Genomic DNA, 17,208 nt, shown 5'->3' with positions numbered 1-17,208 from the left:
TTTTATGTGCCTAAAAAAAAGAGGAGGTGGAGGAAGCGGTTAGCAGCAGATAAAAGTACTTGAGAGCCTGGCATTAATGCCCTAAAATAATGCTACAGTGACTGGGCAACCTTCCTCTGTTAGGGAGATTGCATTTAATAGTCTAGGACAGGGGTCCCCAAACTAAGGTCCGGGGGCCAGATGTGACCCAATTGCCTTCTAAATCCGGCCCGTGGACGGTCCGGGAATCAGCATGTTTTTACATGAGTAGAATGTGTCCTTTTATTTAAAATGCATCTTTGGGTTATTTGTGGGGCATAGGAATTCGTTCATATTTTTTTCCAAAATATAGTCCGGCCCACCACATGGTCTGAGGGACAGTGGACCGGCCCCCTGCTGAAAAAGTTTGCTGACCCCTGGTTTAGGGTGGAAAGGGGGATTTTCCTTTAATGGATGCTAATTTTGGGGCAAAAGAGGAGAGCGCAAAATATGGTCTGAAGCTCAACATCATGATGGCCACTGGTCCCATCACCTACTGGCAAATAGAACTGGAAGAAATGAAGGCAGTGAGAGATTTAATTTCTTGGGTTCCATGATCACTGCAGATGGTGACAACAGTCATGAAATTAAAAGGAGCCTGCTTCTTGGGAGAAAACCAATGACAAACCTAGACAGCATCTTAAAAAGCAGAGACATCACCTTGCCGACAAAGGTCCGTATAGTTAAAGCTATGGTTTTCCCAGTAGTGATGTATGGAAGTGAGAGCTGGACCATAAAGAAGGCTGATCGCTGAAGAATTGATGCTTTTGAATTATGGTGCAGGAGGAGACTCTTGACTTGAGAGTCCCATGGACTGCAAGAAGATCAAACCTATCAATTCTGAAGGAAATCTGAAGGACAGATCCTGAAGCTGAGGCTCCAATACTTTGGCCACTTCATGAGGAAGAATGGCAAATGAAGTTGATGGAACACGCAGAATTGGACAAGATAACAGGAAGAATTCAAAACCAACGGGACCAGAAGTTCTTAAGGGATTGGACAAAATTTGAGAAATATTTGAAAGACAATTGCAAACAACAGATTACGCTAGTAGGTTTGCAGGAAGTTTTGTAAGGAGAATGATATGAAATATTATAAAAATGATTTAAAATGATGAAAATAGAGTGAGGGTTGATAAAGTAATAGTGAAATCAGAATTACAAGAAGAAGTTATAAAGTAGGGAAATCTCCAGAAGTGGCTGAGGGAAGTCAAAAACAATGTATAAAACATGGAAGAGTGTTAAATGTTTGATGGATGTATATGTAAAAAATCAATAAAAATATATTTTTTAAAAAAAGAAAGCGGGCTGCTCCCCCCTCCGCCGCCGCTGCCAGCGGCATTGATTCAGAATAATTTTTTTCTCTTGTTTTCCTCCTCTAAAACTAAGTGAGTCTTATGGTCAGGTGCTTCTTATGGAACGAAAAATACGGTCCTTTACCTTTTAAGGAAAAGGCATGGTGGCTGCAATGCCACATACACTTTCTGGGGCTGCAATACCAGCCCCCACTGAATCCAATAGGACTTCTGAGTAGACACGGGTTAGGACTGCACCGCGAGCCTCACCAAACCTATTGTAGCATATATGGGAGACAAATCCTTCTTGGCCCATCCTGTCATGGTCATGCAAAAATAGATGAGAAACGTAACTGAATTTCCAATCCTGGAATAACGCTTGTAGTTTAATGGTGAATTTTGGATATAATGGAGATGTAAAAGATTGGGATTATTATAAAAGATGCAGGAGAAAATGATTAACAATAGGACCCACAAAGGCGAGGAAGGAAGTCCAGGGAAGTCTTTGGAATATCGTTTTTATGATGTATGTTGGATATGTGATATGTAAATAATTTGAAAAACCAAATAAATAAATTGATATCTATATCTATCTATCTATCTATCTATCTATCTATCTATCTATCTATCTATCTATCTATCTATCATCTATAAATATATATAAATGTAACCAGAGCATGTTTGCGTCTCCACTTTTAACCGAAACCGCTGGACCGATTGCATTAAAATTTTGACACAATGTCACATGCGAATATGCAAGGAAGCTAAGGCAGTTTGTGCAGACAGATTTCACACCTGAGACAGGTGAAAACATGATTATAGGTTTAAAAAACCCACAGTACCCTCCAGTGGACGTCAAAGGAACTGAAGACATTTCCTTTGGTATAGCGCCATCTGCTGGACGTCAACACGGCCACAGCTGCTGCCATTGGCTGCACACTATCGGTGACATCACAGAAGACCACGTCAACCAACTGAATATGAGCCTTTAACAGAAATCAACAGCAATGCCCAGCATTGGCCAGCCGGGAGAACCGGCTAGGCCACAGAGGTTTGCGAGGGGGAGAGATAGAGGGGTTGGGGTGATGGGTGCCGTCACGTGGAAGGGAGATGACGTCACGCAGCGTAGGGAACAGAGAGAGGGGTGTCGTGCCGTCATGCGACTGGGGTGAGGAACGGGGGCACTGAGTGGAGGAGGGCCCTGCCTTTGGGGAGGATGAATGTGTCAGGACGGGGTGCGGGGATTTCACGAACACGCTTGGGTGGGGGAGTCAGGGTTGGGACGGGGCGGAATTTTAAACAACATGCGTATTGGAGGGAATGATTGTATGCTAAATGAAGGGGGACTCTGAAGTTAGGGGACTCTGAAGGGGGACTCTGAAGGTCCATTTAACAGACTGAGCCACAGCAACGCGTGGCCGGCCCAGCTAGTATATATATATATATATAAAAGAAACTGAATTTGACACTTGAATAAAAACATCAAGCAAACCCTCCATCATGCATGCTGGGGTGTGCTTCCTGGTTTAATATTTACCCATTTTAGAATCTTGTAGCTGTAGTCTGAATAGCTGTTTCTTCTTCGTTCTGTTTGGAATGATGTGAGCCAGTGTTGAGGAACAGAGACCACCTTGCTGATAAGGGACCAAGGTTTCCTTCATTGCAGCTATAAAGGAGTAAGGGCACGATCACAAAAGTGCTGACAAACCAAGGTAAGGTTTCAAGAGGGATTCACTGAAAGTTTAATCCTACGTGCCCTACTTAGAAACAAAATTTATTCAAAAGCATTCAGACATTAGGAATATTCGATTACAGTCCTTCCTGTTGCCTCTGTTTTATAATTGCATTATTATTATTTAGAAGAACCACAGATTAAGATGTGAAACAAGGCAAAACTCCTAAAACAAAGTTTCTAAGTACTAAACTGGGAACCAGCATCTCACAAGTCTATACGCATTCCAAGCTAGGCACCATCTAGTGGCCAATTTCCATACAAAACTCATGAAATTGTCCTTCCGTCTTGTCTAATGCTATTTATGTGAGTGTCTGTCTGATACTGGGGAGCGGGTGGAAGCAGCAGCAGCATTTGTAATCTCCATCTGCATGTACGGAAAAAGCTACAAAGCTTGATTTTGCTCGTGTTTTCCACCCCTAGTGAGCTACAAGTAGCTCATAACACAAGCCTATATATCTGCTCAGAAGGAACTTCCATTGGGTTAAATGGAGTTTGCACCCAGATAAACGTTCTAGGTCAGATTATAGCCTCAGTCTATAGCACGGGTGTCAAACACAAGGCCCGGGGGCCAAATCCGGCCCGCCAGACCTCGTCATGTGGCCCGCCGAGCGCCCCAGCCAGCGGGACCCAGCAGCGGGACCTTGCTGCTGAAGTGCAGCGCCAACAAACAGCTGGGGGCGGGGGGGTAGAAAGGCAGCCGGAGCAGCGCTGCATGGAGCGCCCCGAGCCACAGCAGGAGAAGGAGGAGGCAGCTTGCCGGGTCAGCGCCCGGCAGCGCTGCACGAAGAGTCCCGAGCCTCTGCGACGCAGCAGTGCTCTGTAGCACTTTGAATCCTCCTCCTCCTACCACGGCTCGGTGCCTGGAAACGGCTGCTGCTGCTGCTACTGAGGCACAGACAAAGCACCCAGCAGCGCCGCGTGGAGGAGGAGGATTCAAAGTGCTACAGAGCACTGCTGCGTCCCAGAGGCTCGGGACTCTCCGCACGGTGCTGCTGGGCACCGACCCGGCAAGCCGCTGCCTCCGCCTCCTCTTGCCTCACCTCCTCCTCCTCCTGCCGCGGCTCAGCCTCATGAACGTGAGCTCAGCAGCGGCTCAGCCTCACGAACGTGCAACTCTGAGACTTTGCGCACTTCTCCTAAAATGGACACCCGCTGCCTCATGCTGCACGGGAAATGCTTTTTGCCCCTGGGTCCCTTCGCGCTCTTTTCTGGCGCTGAATCAAGGCGGCGACCCCCCCCTTCCCTTCCTTTCTTCCTTTCTCTCGTTCTTATTCTTTCTTTCCCTCTCCTTCCTTCCTTCTTTATCTCTGTCTTCTCTCCCTCTTTCTTTTTGTTTCCTTCTTTATTCCTTCTTTCCTACTCTTCTTTCTCTCACCTCTTTCCTTCCTCTCTCCCTCCCGCTCCCTCTTTTCTTCCTTCCTTCCTTCCTTCCTCCATCCCCTCCCCTCCCTCTCCCTCTCCTCAGAAACATAGGATGCTGCTTTATACTTCTGGCCCTTAAACCCTGGAACCAGGAGAGCAGCTCCAGTGAGTCACCCTCAGCCAGTCCCTTTGGTGAAGGGTGGTGGCTCACTGGCAGAACATCTGTCCTGCATGCAGAAGGACCCCAGCATCTCCAGGTACCAGTAGCTCAGCCAAGCTCCTGCATGAAACCCTAGCGAGCCTCCACCACCCAGTGCAGTTACCAAAAATCATTTTTCAATAAATTGTACAATAATTGTACATTTGAATATCTACTTGCCATTATTCTGACTATGTTTCTGCTTTCAGAGCTAGTTATTACTTACATTATTACAAAAAAACAGTAATAATTGAATGCAGTGACAATAATTTATGATAATAAAGAGTGGACACATAGTCCTACAGATACAACCGGCCCTTTGAGGGTGACCAAACTGCTGATGCGGCCCCCGATGAATTTGAGTTTGACACCCCTGGTCTATAGGATTATAGCACTGAGGTTACACACTGTTAAACTAAACCCTTACAGGTATTCCATTAGCTTATAGAATCATAGAGTTGGAAGAGACCACAAGGGCCATCCAGTCCAACCCCCTGCCAAGCAGGAAACACCATCAAAGCATTCCTGACAGATGGCTGTCAAGCCTCCGCTTAAAGACCTCCAAAGAAGGAGACTCCACCACACTTCTTGGCAACAAGTTCCACTGTGGAACAGCTCTTACTGTCAGGAAGTTCTTCCTAATGTTTAGGTGGAATCTTCTTTCTTGTAGCTTGAATCCATTGCTCCATGTCTGTTTCTCTGGAGCAGCAGAAAACAACCTTTCAGCCTCTTCTATATGACATCCTTTTATATATTTGAACACGGCTATCATATCCCCCCCTAACCTTCTCTTCTCCAGGCTAAACATACCCAGCTCCCTAAGCCGTTCCTCATAAGGCATTGTTTTTAGCCATTCCTCACAAGGCATTATTTTATCTTCATCAGTTCTCAGGTGATCATTCTTATTTCTGCGCTGCAAAAAGCTTATCTACTACCGCCTGTAGCCCAAGCAACAGCTAATGACGCAAGGAGGTGGCTGAAGAGCTGGAAATCCAGACTAAGGCAGCATTTAAAGCACTCTTGCAAACTTTGGGTCTGTCAAGGAAACTAGACTACAATTCATGCCTAAAGTAGGGAGAATGAGGAAGGACACAGTTGCACTAAAGAAAACATGAAGTACAAGGAAGTTGGGCTATATAGCCTAAAATGTGGATGAGTAAACCTATAGCTAAGGTTTAGCACAGCATTTAATAGAACGAGCTCTCTCCCCCCAACCTTTTCTTCGTAGCGGCTTTGTCCCTATGCTTTTTAGCCTTCCAATATGCAGCGGTTTAAGAAGTTAAAGCTTCTTCATTTAGGAAAGCAAGTGGCAAAGTGTCATCAGCTGAGTTACTAGCATCATATCAGTTCCAGGTGCAACAAATTCTCATCTCCTTGGTTTAAATTTAAATTTGTAATGTGTCATTTGTGGTCCCAGTCTACCTGAGCTGATAAGAGGATGCTAAATCCGGAACAGCAGTTCTCATTTTCTGCTTCTGGGGGGCAGCTTCCACATCAACCTTTCCGCTGAACAACCCCTGGGAGTTTGCCATGGAATCGAACGTGTTGAAAAGGATTATGGGAAATGTTTTAGATAATATATTAGAAGAACAGCACCGCTGGATTTGACCAAAGGGCCATGGGCGTAGCCAGGATTTTTATTAGGGGGGCAGGTCTTTTTTGGGGGGGGGGAGAACCTCACTTTGCTATGTATTTTTATTGATTATGGGGGGTGCCCCTCCCTGCCCCCCTGGCTACGCCCATGCCAAAGGCCCAGTTAGTTCACTGTCCTGCTCTCACAGTGGCCAATAAAAACCCTAGGAGAAGCCTCTGAAGCAGAAACCGAGCTCAACAGCACTCTACCCAACCATAATCCCCAGCAGCTGACATTCAGGGGTACAATTCAAAGCGCTGGTCATCCTATATAATAATGTGCAAGTGTCTCTGCGTCCAGATTCCCTGTGTCCCTGTGTCCGCGCTACTGCGCATGTGCCCCATGGACACAGGGATTGGAGCGCAGAGAGCGGCCGGCTGAGACAATGAAGGCGCCGCCACCGCCGCCGGAAGCAGCTGCTACTGTAGCACCGTCGTCGTCGTCGGCTGCCGCCCTGAAATGCTCTGTGCAGCCGGGGACGCCGAAGAGGCTGAGGCGTTGGATGCCGGCTGGTGCAGTGAAGGCGTGAGGTAGCGCCGCTGGCTGCCGAGCGCCCCTCTCTCCGCCATGGCTGAGGAGAACGACGGCGCCGACAGTCTCCCTCAATCCCCGCTAGCGCCAGCGTCGCCTTGCCCCTTCAGCCGCACGGCTGGGTTTCACTCCTGTTGCCCCTGCAGGCGCACTCCTGAATAGGAGAAGCGGGGAGATTTGGAGGGAGGGCGGCGGCGGCAGTTGCGGGCTCAAACCCAAATTAAAGGGGGCGCTCCTCGCCACTGACCTCCCCGGCGGCCCCCTCAGCTCGACGCCCGCCGCCTCGGCCCGGGCCGCCCTCCTCAGCCCGCCTCCTCCTCAGCCGCCTCCCCTACGGGGAGTAGGCTCGCCGGTCCCGGGATCCACCCACCGCCGCCTCCTTTCTGCTTTTGGCTGCCTGAGCTCCGACACCTCTCGCCTTCTCCCAGCGGCGCCCATGGTGGCAGCCAACCAAGGGGCGGAAAGGAGGCGACGGTGGATAGATCCCGGGGCCGGCGGGTAAATCCTGGCCGAGGAGGCAGCGCCGCGGCGGCCCCGGCTTCTCCTATAGCCGAGCGCCGGGGTTGTGATCCGGCCTTGCCGCTGCCGAGACACGCGCTCTAGCGCCCGTTTATTTTAACGGGCTGAATGACACTAGTTAGCTATAAAGCCCTATGCAGCTTAGGCGCAAGCTATCCGAAAGACAGCATTCCCGAAACCTGCCTGGGTTTTGTGATCTTCGGGCGACGGCTTTCTCCTGGTCCCGCCACCCTTGCAGGGACACTTGGTGGGGACACGGAAGAGGGCCTTCTTGGTGGTGGCTGCTCCAAGACGAGGGTGGCGCTGTGGTCTAAACCACTGAGCCTCTTGGGCTTGCTGATCAGAAGGTCGGCGGTTTGAATCCCTGTGACGGGGTGAGCTCCCGTTGCTCTGTCCCAGCTCCTGCCAATCCGGCAGTTCAAAAGCATGCCAGTGCAATGAGATAGATAGCACTGCGGCGGGAAGGTAGATGGCATTTCCGTGCGCTCTGGCTTCCGTCACGGTGTCCCGTTGTGCTAGAAGCAGTTTAGTCATGCTGGCCACATGACCTGGAAAGCTGCCTGCAGACAAACACCGACTCCCTTGGCCTGAAAGCGAGATGAGCACCACATCCCCAAGTCAACGTTTACATTGTTTTGCTCCAGTTCAACCTGGGAACTCCTTCCCTAGAGAAGCTGAACTGGTCCCCCCGCCCCGCCCCCCGTTGTCTTTCCACAGGCTTTTGAGACCTGACTGTTTTTAACGAAAGGGCTGGTGCCCTGCTGTTTTTGGTGCGATTGTCTGTATGTTTTTAATAGATCTTTCCTACAGAGAGTTTTAATTCTATTAATGTTAGATTGTTTTTTTAATTATAGGTGTGTGTTCCGTCCCCCGTCCCCCCATGTTTTTAACTATTCTTACATTATCTGAAAACCACCTTGAGTCCCTGTCGGGGGAAAAGGTAGAGTATAATAATAATAATAATAATAGTACATTGGTTTACTGCCTTTGTGTCAGAGAGCAGAAACTCTGTAAGGAGACATGTGCAGTGCAACAGCTAGGATTAGCGTCCAACGAAGAGATTGCTGCATCTCACAGCATGTTCTTTTTATGACAGCTATGGGAAGCTGCATTGCATGTTTTCGTTAAGTCCACTTTACTAGTGCATTTTCTCTTTTCTTGTTGTCCCCTTTATCGGGGAAGGTCTCTACCTAACTTGTGCTTCTCCTCTCATAACAGAACAATAAAGCAGAACTTTCCAAACTGTGCCTTGTGACACATTAGCGTGTTTAATGCAGTGTGTAGGCTGCAAAGGGGATAGTTTCACCTCTGCTTTGCTAGTAAAATGGAATGACCGTGTCGCGAAATGTTGCATGTCTAAAAAGAGCGTCAGCAGCATGAAAAGTTTGGAAAACTCTGCAATAAATATTCTTTTTCCTTTGTTTTAAAAATGCAATGAAATCAAGGGTCCGCCGAGGCTGACATCCTGCCTCATCCTCCTTATCCATTCTCAACAGCAAAACCGAAGTAGCAGCTTGAAATATCCCAAAGACATTGCATTGGATTCTTAAAAAAGAAAAAAGAAAGGTTGGGGCATTAGCATCTCCAACCTGGACTCACTCATGAAACCCATTGAGGAATATGGATAGAAAACATACAGCATGTTATGGTCTAAGAGAAAATTATATGAAAATGATATACCGTATCAATGGTACTGTTATAAGAATTCTAGGGTCCCAAATATAAACGTTCATAAATGTACAAGGGAAACACACACCTAAGTATATAAACCACGTGTCTGAAATAGTACAGGAGAGCAATCCTGAAACCATTTTGACCCTCCCAAACCATTTTGACCCTCCCAAATTGACCTCAAATATTTCTCTGCAAGGAGGAAGGAAAGGGGAAAGCCTCTTCATTGTCCTTTGTTTACCTGTCCTAAGGGCGTATTTGTCTGTGAGCCTGTGGCCTGCATTCAGAAATTTAAGTATTTACCAGCATAGAAGAATGGCAGGGCTGCCCAGGTAAAGCAATCAGTGACCACTGTCAGGTATCCTGGCAGACAGAATTTCTGCTGTAGATAGCCTCCTGTGATGTATTTCTGCTGTAGACCTGCCTCCTTCTGTGATGTATGTATGATGTTTTTGGGAGTAGTCTTGAGCTACAGGGTGGGCAATTTAAAAAGTCTATATAAGGGCTTGCACACCATTGTTCTGGGTTCCTCCTCTCTCCTGCGTGTGGTAAATGAGGACCCTGTTGCAACAGTTTAATAAAGATCAGGCTTACTAGCTGCTTTGCTTCTCAATACTCTCTGGTTGGCCTCTGTTATTTTCTCCTACCAACAGGGAGCCCACTTAATGACTCTATATGGGCTCTTGGATACCCCATAAGGGAAAGGAGCACAGTTTTTCTTATAACAGTACCTAACACCAAGTAAACTGGCAAAAATGTATAAATCTAAATCAAATAAATGCTGGAAATGTAAAGAGAAAGAAAGTTTTTATCATATGTGATGGTCTTGTAGTAAGGTTAAAGCTTACTGGGAAATGATATATAATGAATTGAAAAAGATGTTTAAAATAATGTTTGTAAAAAAACAAAACAAAAAACCACAGAAGCTTTCCTTTGGGGAATTATAGGGACAGAACTACCCAAACTGTACAGAAATTTATTCATATATGTGACTACAGCGGCTTGAATGTTACTTGCTCAAAAATCGAAAGAAGTCCCAGCGAAAGAAGAATGGATAGAAAAACTTATGGAACATGCAGAAACAGCAAAACTTACCAGAAAAATTAGAAATCAAGGTAACAAACTTTTTATAAAAGAATGGAAATCATTTATTGAATATTTACAAACTGTAAACAGATAAGAACATTGGCAGGATTATTGTAATAATCTGCAGTTTCATAAGAGTAAGTATTTAAAGCAGATGAATAAATCAACAAATTTAGTTTATTTGGATATGTCAAAAATAAATTAAAAATAAATTTAAGGAACCAAAGAAAGAGGGGGAAGGAAGTCAAGTTTTGAAATGTCAAAATGATTGTAAAATCAGTGAAATGTATAAACCTGAAAAGTATAAATAAAAATATATTATTATTAATAATAATAATAATAAAGAAATGGTTTATTGAATATTTACAAACAAACTGTAAACAGATAAGAACATTGGCAGGATTGTTGTTGTTGTTGTTAAGTCGTTTAGTCGTGTCCGACTCTTCGTGACCCCATGGACCAGAGCACGCCAGGCACTCCTGTCTTCCACTGCCTCCTGCAGTTTGGTCACTCATGTTGGTGGCTTCAAGAACACTGTCCAACCATCTCGTCCTCTGCCGTCCCCTTCTCCTTGTGCCCTCCATCTTTCCCAACATCAGGGTTTTTTCCAGGGAGTCTTCTCTTCTCATGAGGTGGCCAAAGTATTGGAGCCTCAGCTTCAGGATCTGTCCTTCCAGTGAACACTCAGGGCTGATTTTCTTAAGAATGGATAGGTTTGATATTCTTGCAGTCCATGGGACTCTCAACAGTCTCCTCCAGCACCATTATTCAAAAGCATCAATTCTTTGGCTATCAGCCTTCTTTATGATCCAGCTCTCACTTATTACAGTGGTACCTCGGTTTGCGAACGCAATCCATTCCGCGGAGGCGTTTGCTCAGCAAGGCATTCGCTCACTGAAGGCACGCTTCTGTGCGTGCGTAAAGCGCCGATAGAGCGCTTCTGTGCATGTGCTGCGCAGATCGTGTCTGCGCATCCGACGCCGTGGAACCCGAATGTAAACACTTATGTGTCTGTGGCGTTCGTAAACGGAGGTTTTCGTAAAGGGAGGTAGTTGTAAACCGAGGTTCCACTGTATTGTAATAACCTGCAATTTCATAAGAGTATATATTTAAAACTGATGAATAAATGAACAAATTAAGTTAATTTAGGTATGCAGAAAATATGAAAAATAAATTTAAGGAACTGCAGAAAGAGGGGGAAGGAAGTCAAGCTTTGAAATGTTAAAATGACTGTAAAATTATGGAAATGTATAAAACTGAAAATCATTTTAAAAAAAGAAACCCATTGAAGCCACTCTCTGTGGGCTTAGCCTACCTCACAAGATGGTTGTGGAAATAAAAGAGGAAAGGAAAAGAAAAACCACGCACCTCGCCTGGAGCTCCTTGATAGGAAAGGCGGGCTACAAGCGTTCCAAGCTACCTACGTCGAGAGACGACGTTTGAACGTCACGTCGTACGCAAGCGCGCCGCTCGGAACGAGCCGCCAGGTGGCCCTGCAAGCTTTTCCTAGAGCGAGAGAGGGGAGGGGCGGCGGTTGCCCGGGCGGCAGGCATCCGAGAGTGGGCGTGGCTTCTCCCTGCCCGCAGCCCCGCCCAACTCGGGCGTGACGCGCGCGCCTCCAGTCTCGAGCGGCCTCTCAGGTGAAGGGGGCGTGGCCTTCTCGAGTAGACTCCGTCGGACGGTCGGCTGCGCTTTTCTGCCCGGCTCCGGCGCGCGCGCCCGTTCTTCTCTTCGCCTTCGCCCGCCGTGTGGGCTCGCCGCTCCGTCCGCCGGGTCCCTTCGCCCCTTCCTAGCGCCATGGCAGAGCAGGAGAGCCTCGAGTTCGGCAAGGCGGACTTCGTGCTCCTCGACGCCGTCTCCATGCCCGAGTTCATGGCCAACCTCCGGCTGAGGTAAAAAGAAAGCAGGAACGGGGGCGTGGGCGGGGCGTCGCGGGTCTCTCTCTCTCTCTCTCTCTCCCGGCGCCCCTCCCCATCGAATTTCCGAGGGAGGGGGCAGGAGCAGAGATCTCTCTGATTGGTGGGTAGAGACTGGGATGGGGGGAAGCAGGCAGGTGCCCTCGTTTCACCTGGTGGATGGGGAAGGGGCTCCTGCCCGTCTCTCCGTCCGGACTTTCGCCGCAGGGTGATTTTGGGGTGGCGCCCGCCCGGGAAAGGGGCAGCGGTTTTCGTTAGATCAACCAAAGGCTAAGGGTCGGGGGGTTTGCGCGCGATTCGAACTCAGCGCTTCAGCAGCAGCGAGCAGCGTTTCTCTCGCGGGTACCTGGAGCTCTTTTTACATCCTTGCGAGCCCTCTCTGCCCCGGAAAGCCGCCTAGGCGTTGATGCGGCTCCCCGGTGCGCGTGGAGTGGCGTGCGAAAGACAGGGCGGGTTGCCTCTGGGCCCATTGGGGTGAGTTCGTGGGAAGAGGCAAGATTCCGATCGGATTATTTCCTGGTTGGTTGGCAACTCCGTTTTCCTGGTCGCTGCCTGAAGTGCACCTGGTTGCAAAAGTTTCCTTCTGTGGATAGGCTCGTTTAATCTTATCCTGATAATGATTTTGCGGGGTTTTTTGTTTTTAAAATCCAGTCACTTAAATAGGATGTCAGTCTAATTCTGTAACATCTTACTGCCAGTAGTGGCCATAAGGAGGGTGTTAGTTTTCATAGAATCATACATCAATGGTTTTGTCACGGGGATGAGTCAGAGACCATATTCTTTTGGGGGAAGGTAGCTGTGGACCATCTACCGGTGATGGGGTGTGTGGGGAGGTTTGGAGCAAAAAGTAGGTGGAAGAGCTTGCCTGTCTGCCTCTTCATTCATTCTCTCCCTTCCAGACTCACTCATCCTCTCTCACACCTGTTCACAGTACCCTTTTCTCACTTTTACTCTTCTATCCGTTCATTATTTAGGGCTTGGCAGACCTCACTGAAGGTGGTGGAGGACTGTAGGTGACCCTGACCCTTGAGCTGTAGGTTGCCCCCTTGTGTATTGTACATGTGTGGTCCTGCTAGGTCAGATCAAGGGTCCACCTGCTGACACCCTGCCTCAGGCTCAATAGCCATCCTCAACAGCAAAACCGAAGTAACTGCTTGAAATACCCCAAAGGTATTTCATTGCACTTTATTTATCTTAAGTATTTTGACCTTTCCCTGCCTTTCAGGGTAGGTGCCCTCCCAAAGGAGAGCATAGAGAGATTTTTATGACCACTATTTCAACGTTCATCAGTAAGCACTGTGATTTGAATGCCATGTTTGTAGTGCATCTTAATCATAGCATTGGTAAGGTGTGGTTACTCAGGGATCCTGCCATCATCACCATGCCCACATTCCTATTCTGCCTGTGAAATCCAGACCACAAAATGTTTCATAATCAGAGAATGGGTAAACTGCAGAAAAGCTGTCTAACATATCACCTAGCCTCCACTCCCCAAGTTGCAGAATGAAGTTCAAACAAAGTTGGTAAAGTTGGGCTGAATGAACTGAAGCAACAAAAGACTCATCATTCCAACCAGAAATGCTTTCGTTGCCTTAAATCAGGCTTCCCCAACCTTTAGCCCTCCAGATGTTTTGGACTACAGTTCCCATCATCCCTGACCACTGGTCCTGTTAGCTAGGGATCATGGGATTTGCCCCCATATTACCCAGCCAGGATTGCATAGCAGCCTGTAAAAATAAAACAAAATACCAGCCATTGTGTTGGCAGCTCCAGCAAGTGAACAGAGAAGAGGAGACTGAGTATCTCTTTCTGATCTGTGTTGTGCACAGCAGTTGTGGCCAAAGTCTGAGAGTATTTTGCCATCCTGTACAGAATCTTCATCCAGCGAAAATGGTAGCTGAGTTGGGTTACCTGGCACATCTTCCTTTTCAGTAATTAAAATATGTTTAAAAACTGAACTCTTAATTGCTTCTTAGAAAAAGCAGAATTGAATATGATGATTAATTGCTAATTCCCTCCAGGGCTGCCATGTGTTGGCAATGTGATCATGAAACACCTGCCCTGTGGCTATTGCATAATCACTATGCCAGGGCAAACAGCTCTTTCAAGGAACAGAATAATGGCTGAAATTCTTGAAGGCGGAAGAGGGAAAAGAATTTGAAGGGGAGGGGAGAGAAGAAGAAAAAGAAGGTAAAAATTTCAGTCTTCTCTCCCCTCACCATCGTTCAGAAAGTAGCATTTATATTTATGATTTTGAGAGTGCTTGTTTGAACCCTTCCATTTATTTGAATGGAACTTATTTTCAAATAAGTATGCTTAGGCTTGCTACGTGGAATATCAAAACTTTTTGCAAATATATATTATCTTCCTTCATTGCAAAGAAGTTGCATCTAGCTTTCTTGCAGTTAACAGGCATCTTCTCTTCTAGATGTTTAGCTCAGTTGCAGCAGCTGGTCAGTGCCTATTTTTGTTGGTTTCGTGGCAAAATGGGATTCCATTTCTCTGGGCGGGTGTGTGGTCTGTGGCTGTAGACATGTCACTATATTTAAACACATTTGGCACATATGAGCATTTCTGGGTTGGCAAAGTTTATATTTCATGAAAACAGACATGCTGATCCTGGACATATCTTTATGGAACTTTGTTCCATTGGTTTCAGTTCAGTTTATTTTTAAGTAAATATGCTTAGGACGTTAGCATAAGCCCTAATTCATCTAGGGATAAATTGTGCAGTTTGGTTTGAAAGACATAACTGATGAACAGGATTTCTGGTCTCCTACGGAAGCCTCTCTCCCCTCGTGCGATATAACATTATTTCACCTATACATGGGCTTATTTGTCCTCCTTGTCTTCCAAATCTCTCTTGAAAATCCACTACCAAAAGTGTTTTCAGGATCACAAGAGTAGTGATGCCTGTTCTTCTAGAAGCAAGAGAACTATCTAGAGTTGCCTAATGGAAGTTCCTTGAAAATCTGGGCTATGTCAGTTCCTGGATGGGAGAATGTTCGGGAGTCATCATAGAGCTAGAAGGAGCCATATACCGTGTTTCTCCTAAAATAAGACACGTCTTAAATTTATTTTTCCTCCAAAAAAAAACACCACGGCTTATTTTCAGGGGATGTCTTATTTTTTATTAAGTATTTTTTATTAACCATGCATTTTGTAAAGTGGGCAAGGCAAGAAAAGAAAGTAGGGTACTGTACCGGTAGTGTTTTGAAACTGGGCTTTGGGGCTCGGCATGGTGCGCTGCACACTGTGGCTCTTGCCGTCGGGGCTTGGCGTTGCGCACGCTGCGGCTGTTGCCGGCTCCCCTCGGCCGGGGCTCGGCTCCGCGAGCGCTTGCCGGCTTTTGCTGAGTCGGGGCGGGCTGTTGCTGGCTCTCACCGGGTCCCGGGTCTCACCGGCTCTCACCTCGGGGAGGCGTGCTGTTCAGGCTCCCGCTGGGTCGGAGCTCGGCGAGCGCTGCGCCTTTTGCCGGCTCCTGCTCAGTAGGGGCACGGTGCGGCGCGCTGTTGCCGGCTCCCGCTCAGTCAGGGCTCGGTGCGGCGTGTGCTGCGCCTCTCACCGGGTCCTGCTGTGTCAGGGGTCAGCGTAGCGCGCTGTTGCAGGCTCCTGCTGAGTCGGGGCTCGGCGAGCGCTACACCTCTTCCCTGCTCCCGCTCAATCGGGGCTTTGTGCGGCTCGCGCTACAGCTCTCGCCGGGTCCCGCTGGGTCAGGGATCGACACGGCGCGCTGTTGTCGGCTCTCCCAGGTCAGCCCTCGTGGGGTCCTGCTTGGTCGGGGCTCGGCGCGCTGTACTGCCGGGACCTGCGGCTCTCGCAGGGTCCTGCTGCAGCTCTTGCTGGCTCCCGCTCAGTCAGGGCTCGGTGCGGCGTGTGCTGCGCCTCTCACCGGGTCCTGCTGTGTCGGGGGTCGGCGTAGCGCGCTGTTGCAGGCTCCTGCTGAGTCGGGGCTCGGCGAGCGCTGCACCTCTTCCCTGCTCCCGCTCAATCGGGGCTTCGTGCGGCTCGCGCTACAGCTCTCGCCGGGTCCCGCTGGGTTGCGGATCGGCACGGCGCGCTGTTGTTGACTCTCTCGGGTCGGCCCTCGTGGGGTCCTGCTTGGTCGGGGCTTGGCGCGCTGTACTGCCGGGACCTGCGGCTCTCGCGGGGTCCTGCTGGTCGGCTCTCGGGGGGGCCTGCTGCAGCTCTTGCCGGCTCCTGGTCAGTCGTGACTCCACATGGGACATGCTGCTGGGTGATTTGGCGGGGCAGCAACATCCGTTTCAGGGCGCCGACAGGAAACTTCCTTTTCCTCTTCCTCTTCCTTGGCGCCATCCAGACCCGCTCCCCCCCCGGCTTATTTTCGGGGTATGTCTTATATTTATTCTACCCTTGAAAAGCCTGCCATGGCTTATTTTTGAGGCCCGTCTTATTTTAGGAGAAACACGGTAGGAACCTCTTGTTGCAGGGAAGCCTCAATTAATGGCTTTCCAGTTCCAGACTCTGCTTGAAGACCTTCAGCAAAGGAGAACCCCACCCCAAGTCTTTAATTCCATTGTCAAAATTGATATTATCATTAAGGAGATTTTCCTAATGTTGAATCAAAATCTACCCTCCTGTAACTTAAACCCATTAGATCTAATCCTGCCCTCTGAATCAGCAGGGAGAAAGTCTTTGTTCTTTTCTTTAGTGACAGCTGTTTAGGTAATTGAAGTGTGCTGTCATCTCCCATGTCCTGCCCAGTTCTTATGGCCAGGATAAGTATACCCATTTCTTTTAGCCCAGGATTGGGGAATTTGTGGTATTGCAGATGTTGTTGGATCCCATATCCCATTACCCCTGGCCATTGGCCATGCTGACTGGGACTGATGGGAGTTGGAATTCAACGATATCTAGAGGGCCACAGGTTCCTCATTCATAGAATCATAGAATTGTAGAGTTGGAAGGGACCTTGAGGATCATATAGTCCAACCCCCTGGAATGCAGGAATATACAGCTGTTCCATACGGGGATCGAACCTGCAACCTTGGCATTATCAGCACCACACTGTAACCAGCTGTCCTGCTTTAACTTTTCCTCATAGGACTTGTTTTCTCTTGCTCTCCTCTGAACCAATGCCGGTTTGTCTATTTCCTCCATTAAGTGCACAGCACTCCTGATGAAGTAAGACTTCTGCATAAAATTGAACTATTGCTTTTTGAGTTGAAAAGTATGACTCTCCTGCAGCCTAAAATTTCCCTAGCCTTGTCTGCAGCTGCTTCA

At 48.0% G+C, this 17,208-nt stretch overlaps 1 protein-coding gene and 1 long non-coding RNA gene across 3 annotated transcripts in view; both read left to right on the top strand.

Annotated features, from left to right (window-relative positions):
- The first annotated feature begins 2,294 nt into the window (after positions 1 to 2,294).
- On the top strand, positions 2,295 to 9,001 carry LOC148683793 (uncharacterized). Its single transcript, XR_015946533.1, has 3 exons — positions 2,295 to 2,480; positions 8,146 to 8,231; positions 8,737 to 9,001. It is a non-coding gene; the product is annotated as an uncharacterized LOC148683793 (long non-coding RNA).
- Positions 9,002 to 11,800: 2,799 nt separating this feature from the next.
- Positions 11,801 to 17,208, top strand: part of MYO1D (myosin ID) — a 172,705-nt gene continuing 167,297 nt past the window's right edge. The window contains exon 1 of one of the 2 annotated variants that reach the window (XM_088654990.1): positions 11,801 to 11,940. Coding sequence is in view for 1 of the 2 variants with exons in the window: in XM_035136261.3 (XP_034992152.3) it covers positions 11,846 to 11,940 (95 nt within the window). In the remaining variant the exon portion in view is untranslated. The remainder of the gene's footprint in view (positions 11,941 to 17,208) is intronic. The other variant, XM_035136261.3, reaches the window with a different exon arrangement.

This window comes from Zootoca vivipara, chromosome 12, assembly GCF_965207765.1.
Source record: "Zootoca vivipara chromosome 12, rZooViv2.hap1.1, whole genome shotgun sequence".
Taxonomy (NCBI): domain Eukaryota; kingdom Metazoa; phylum Chordata; class Lepidosauria; order Squamata; family Lacertidae; genus Zootoca; species Zootoca vivipara.
The sequence above is the reverse complement of the archived record's forward strand: the minus strand, read 5'-3'. Positions and strand labels throughout refer to the sequence as shown.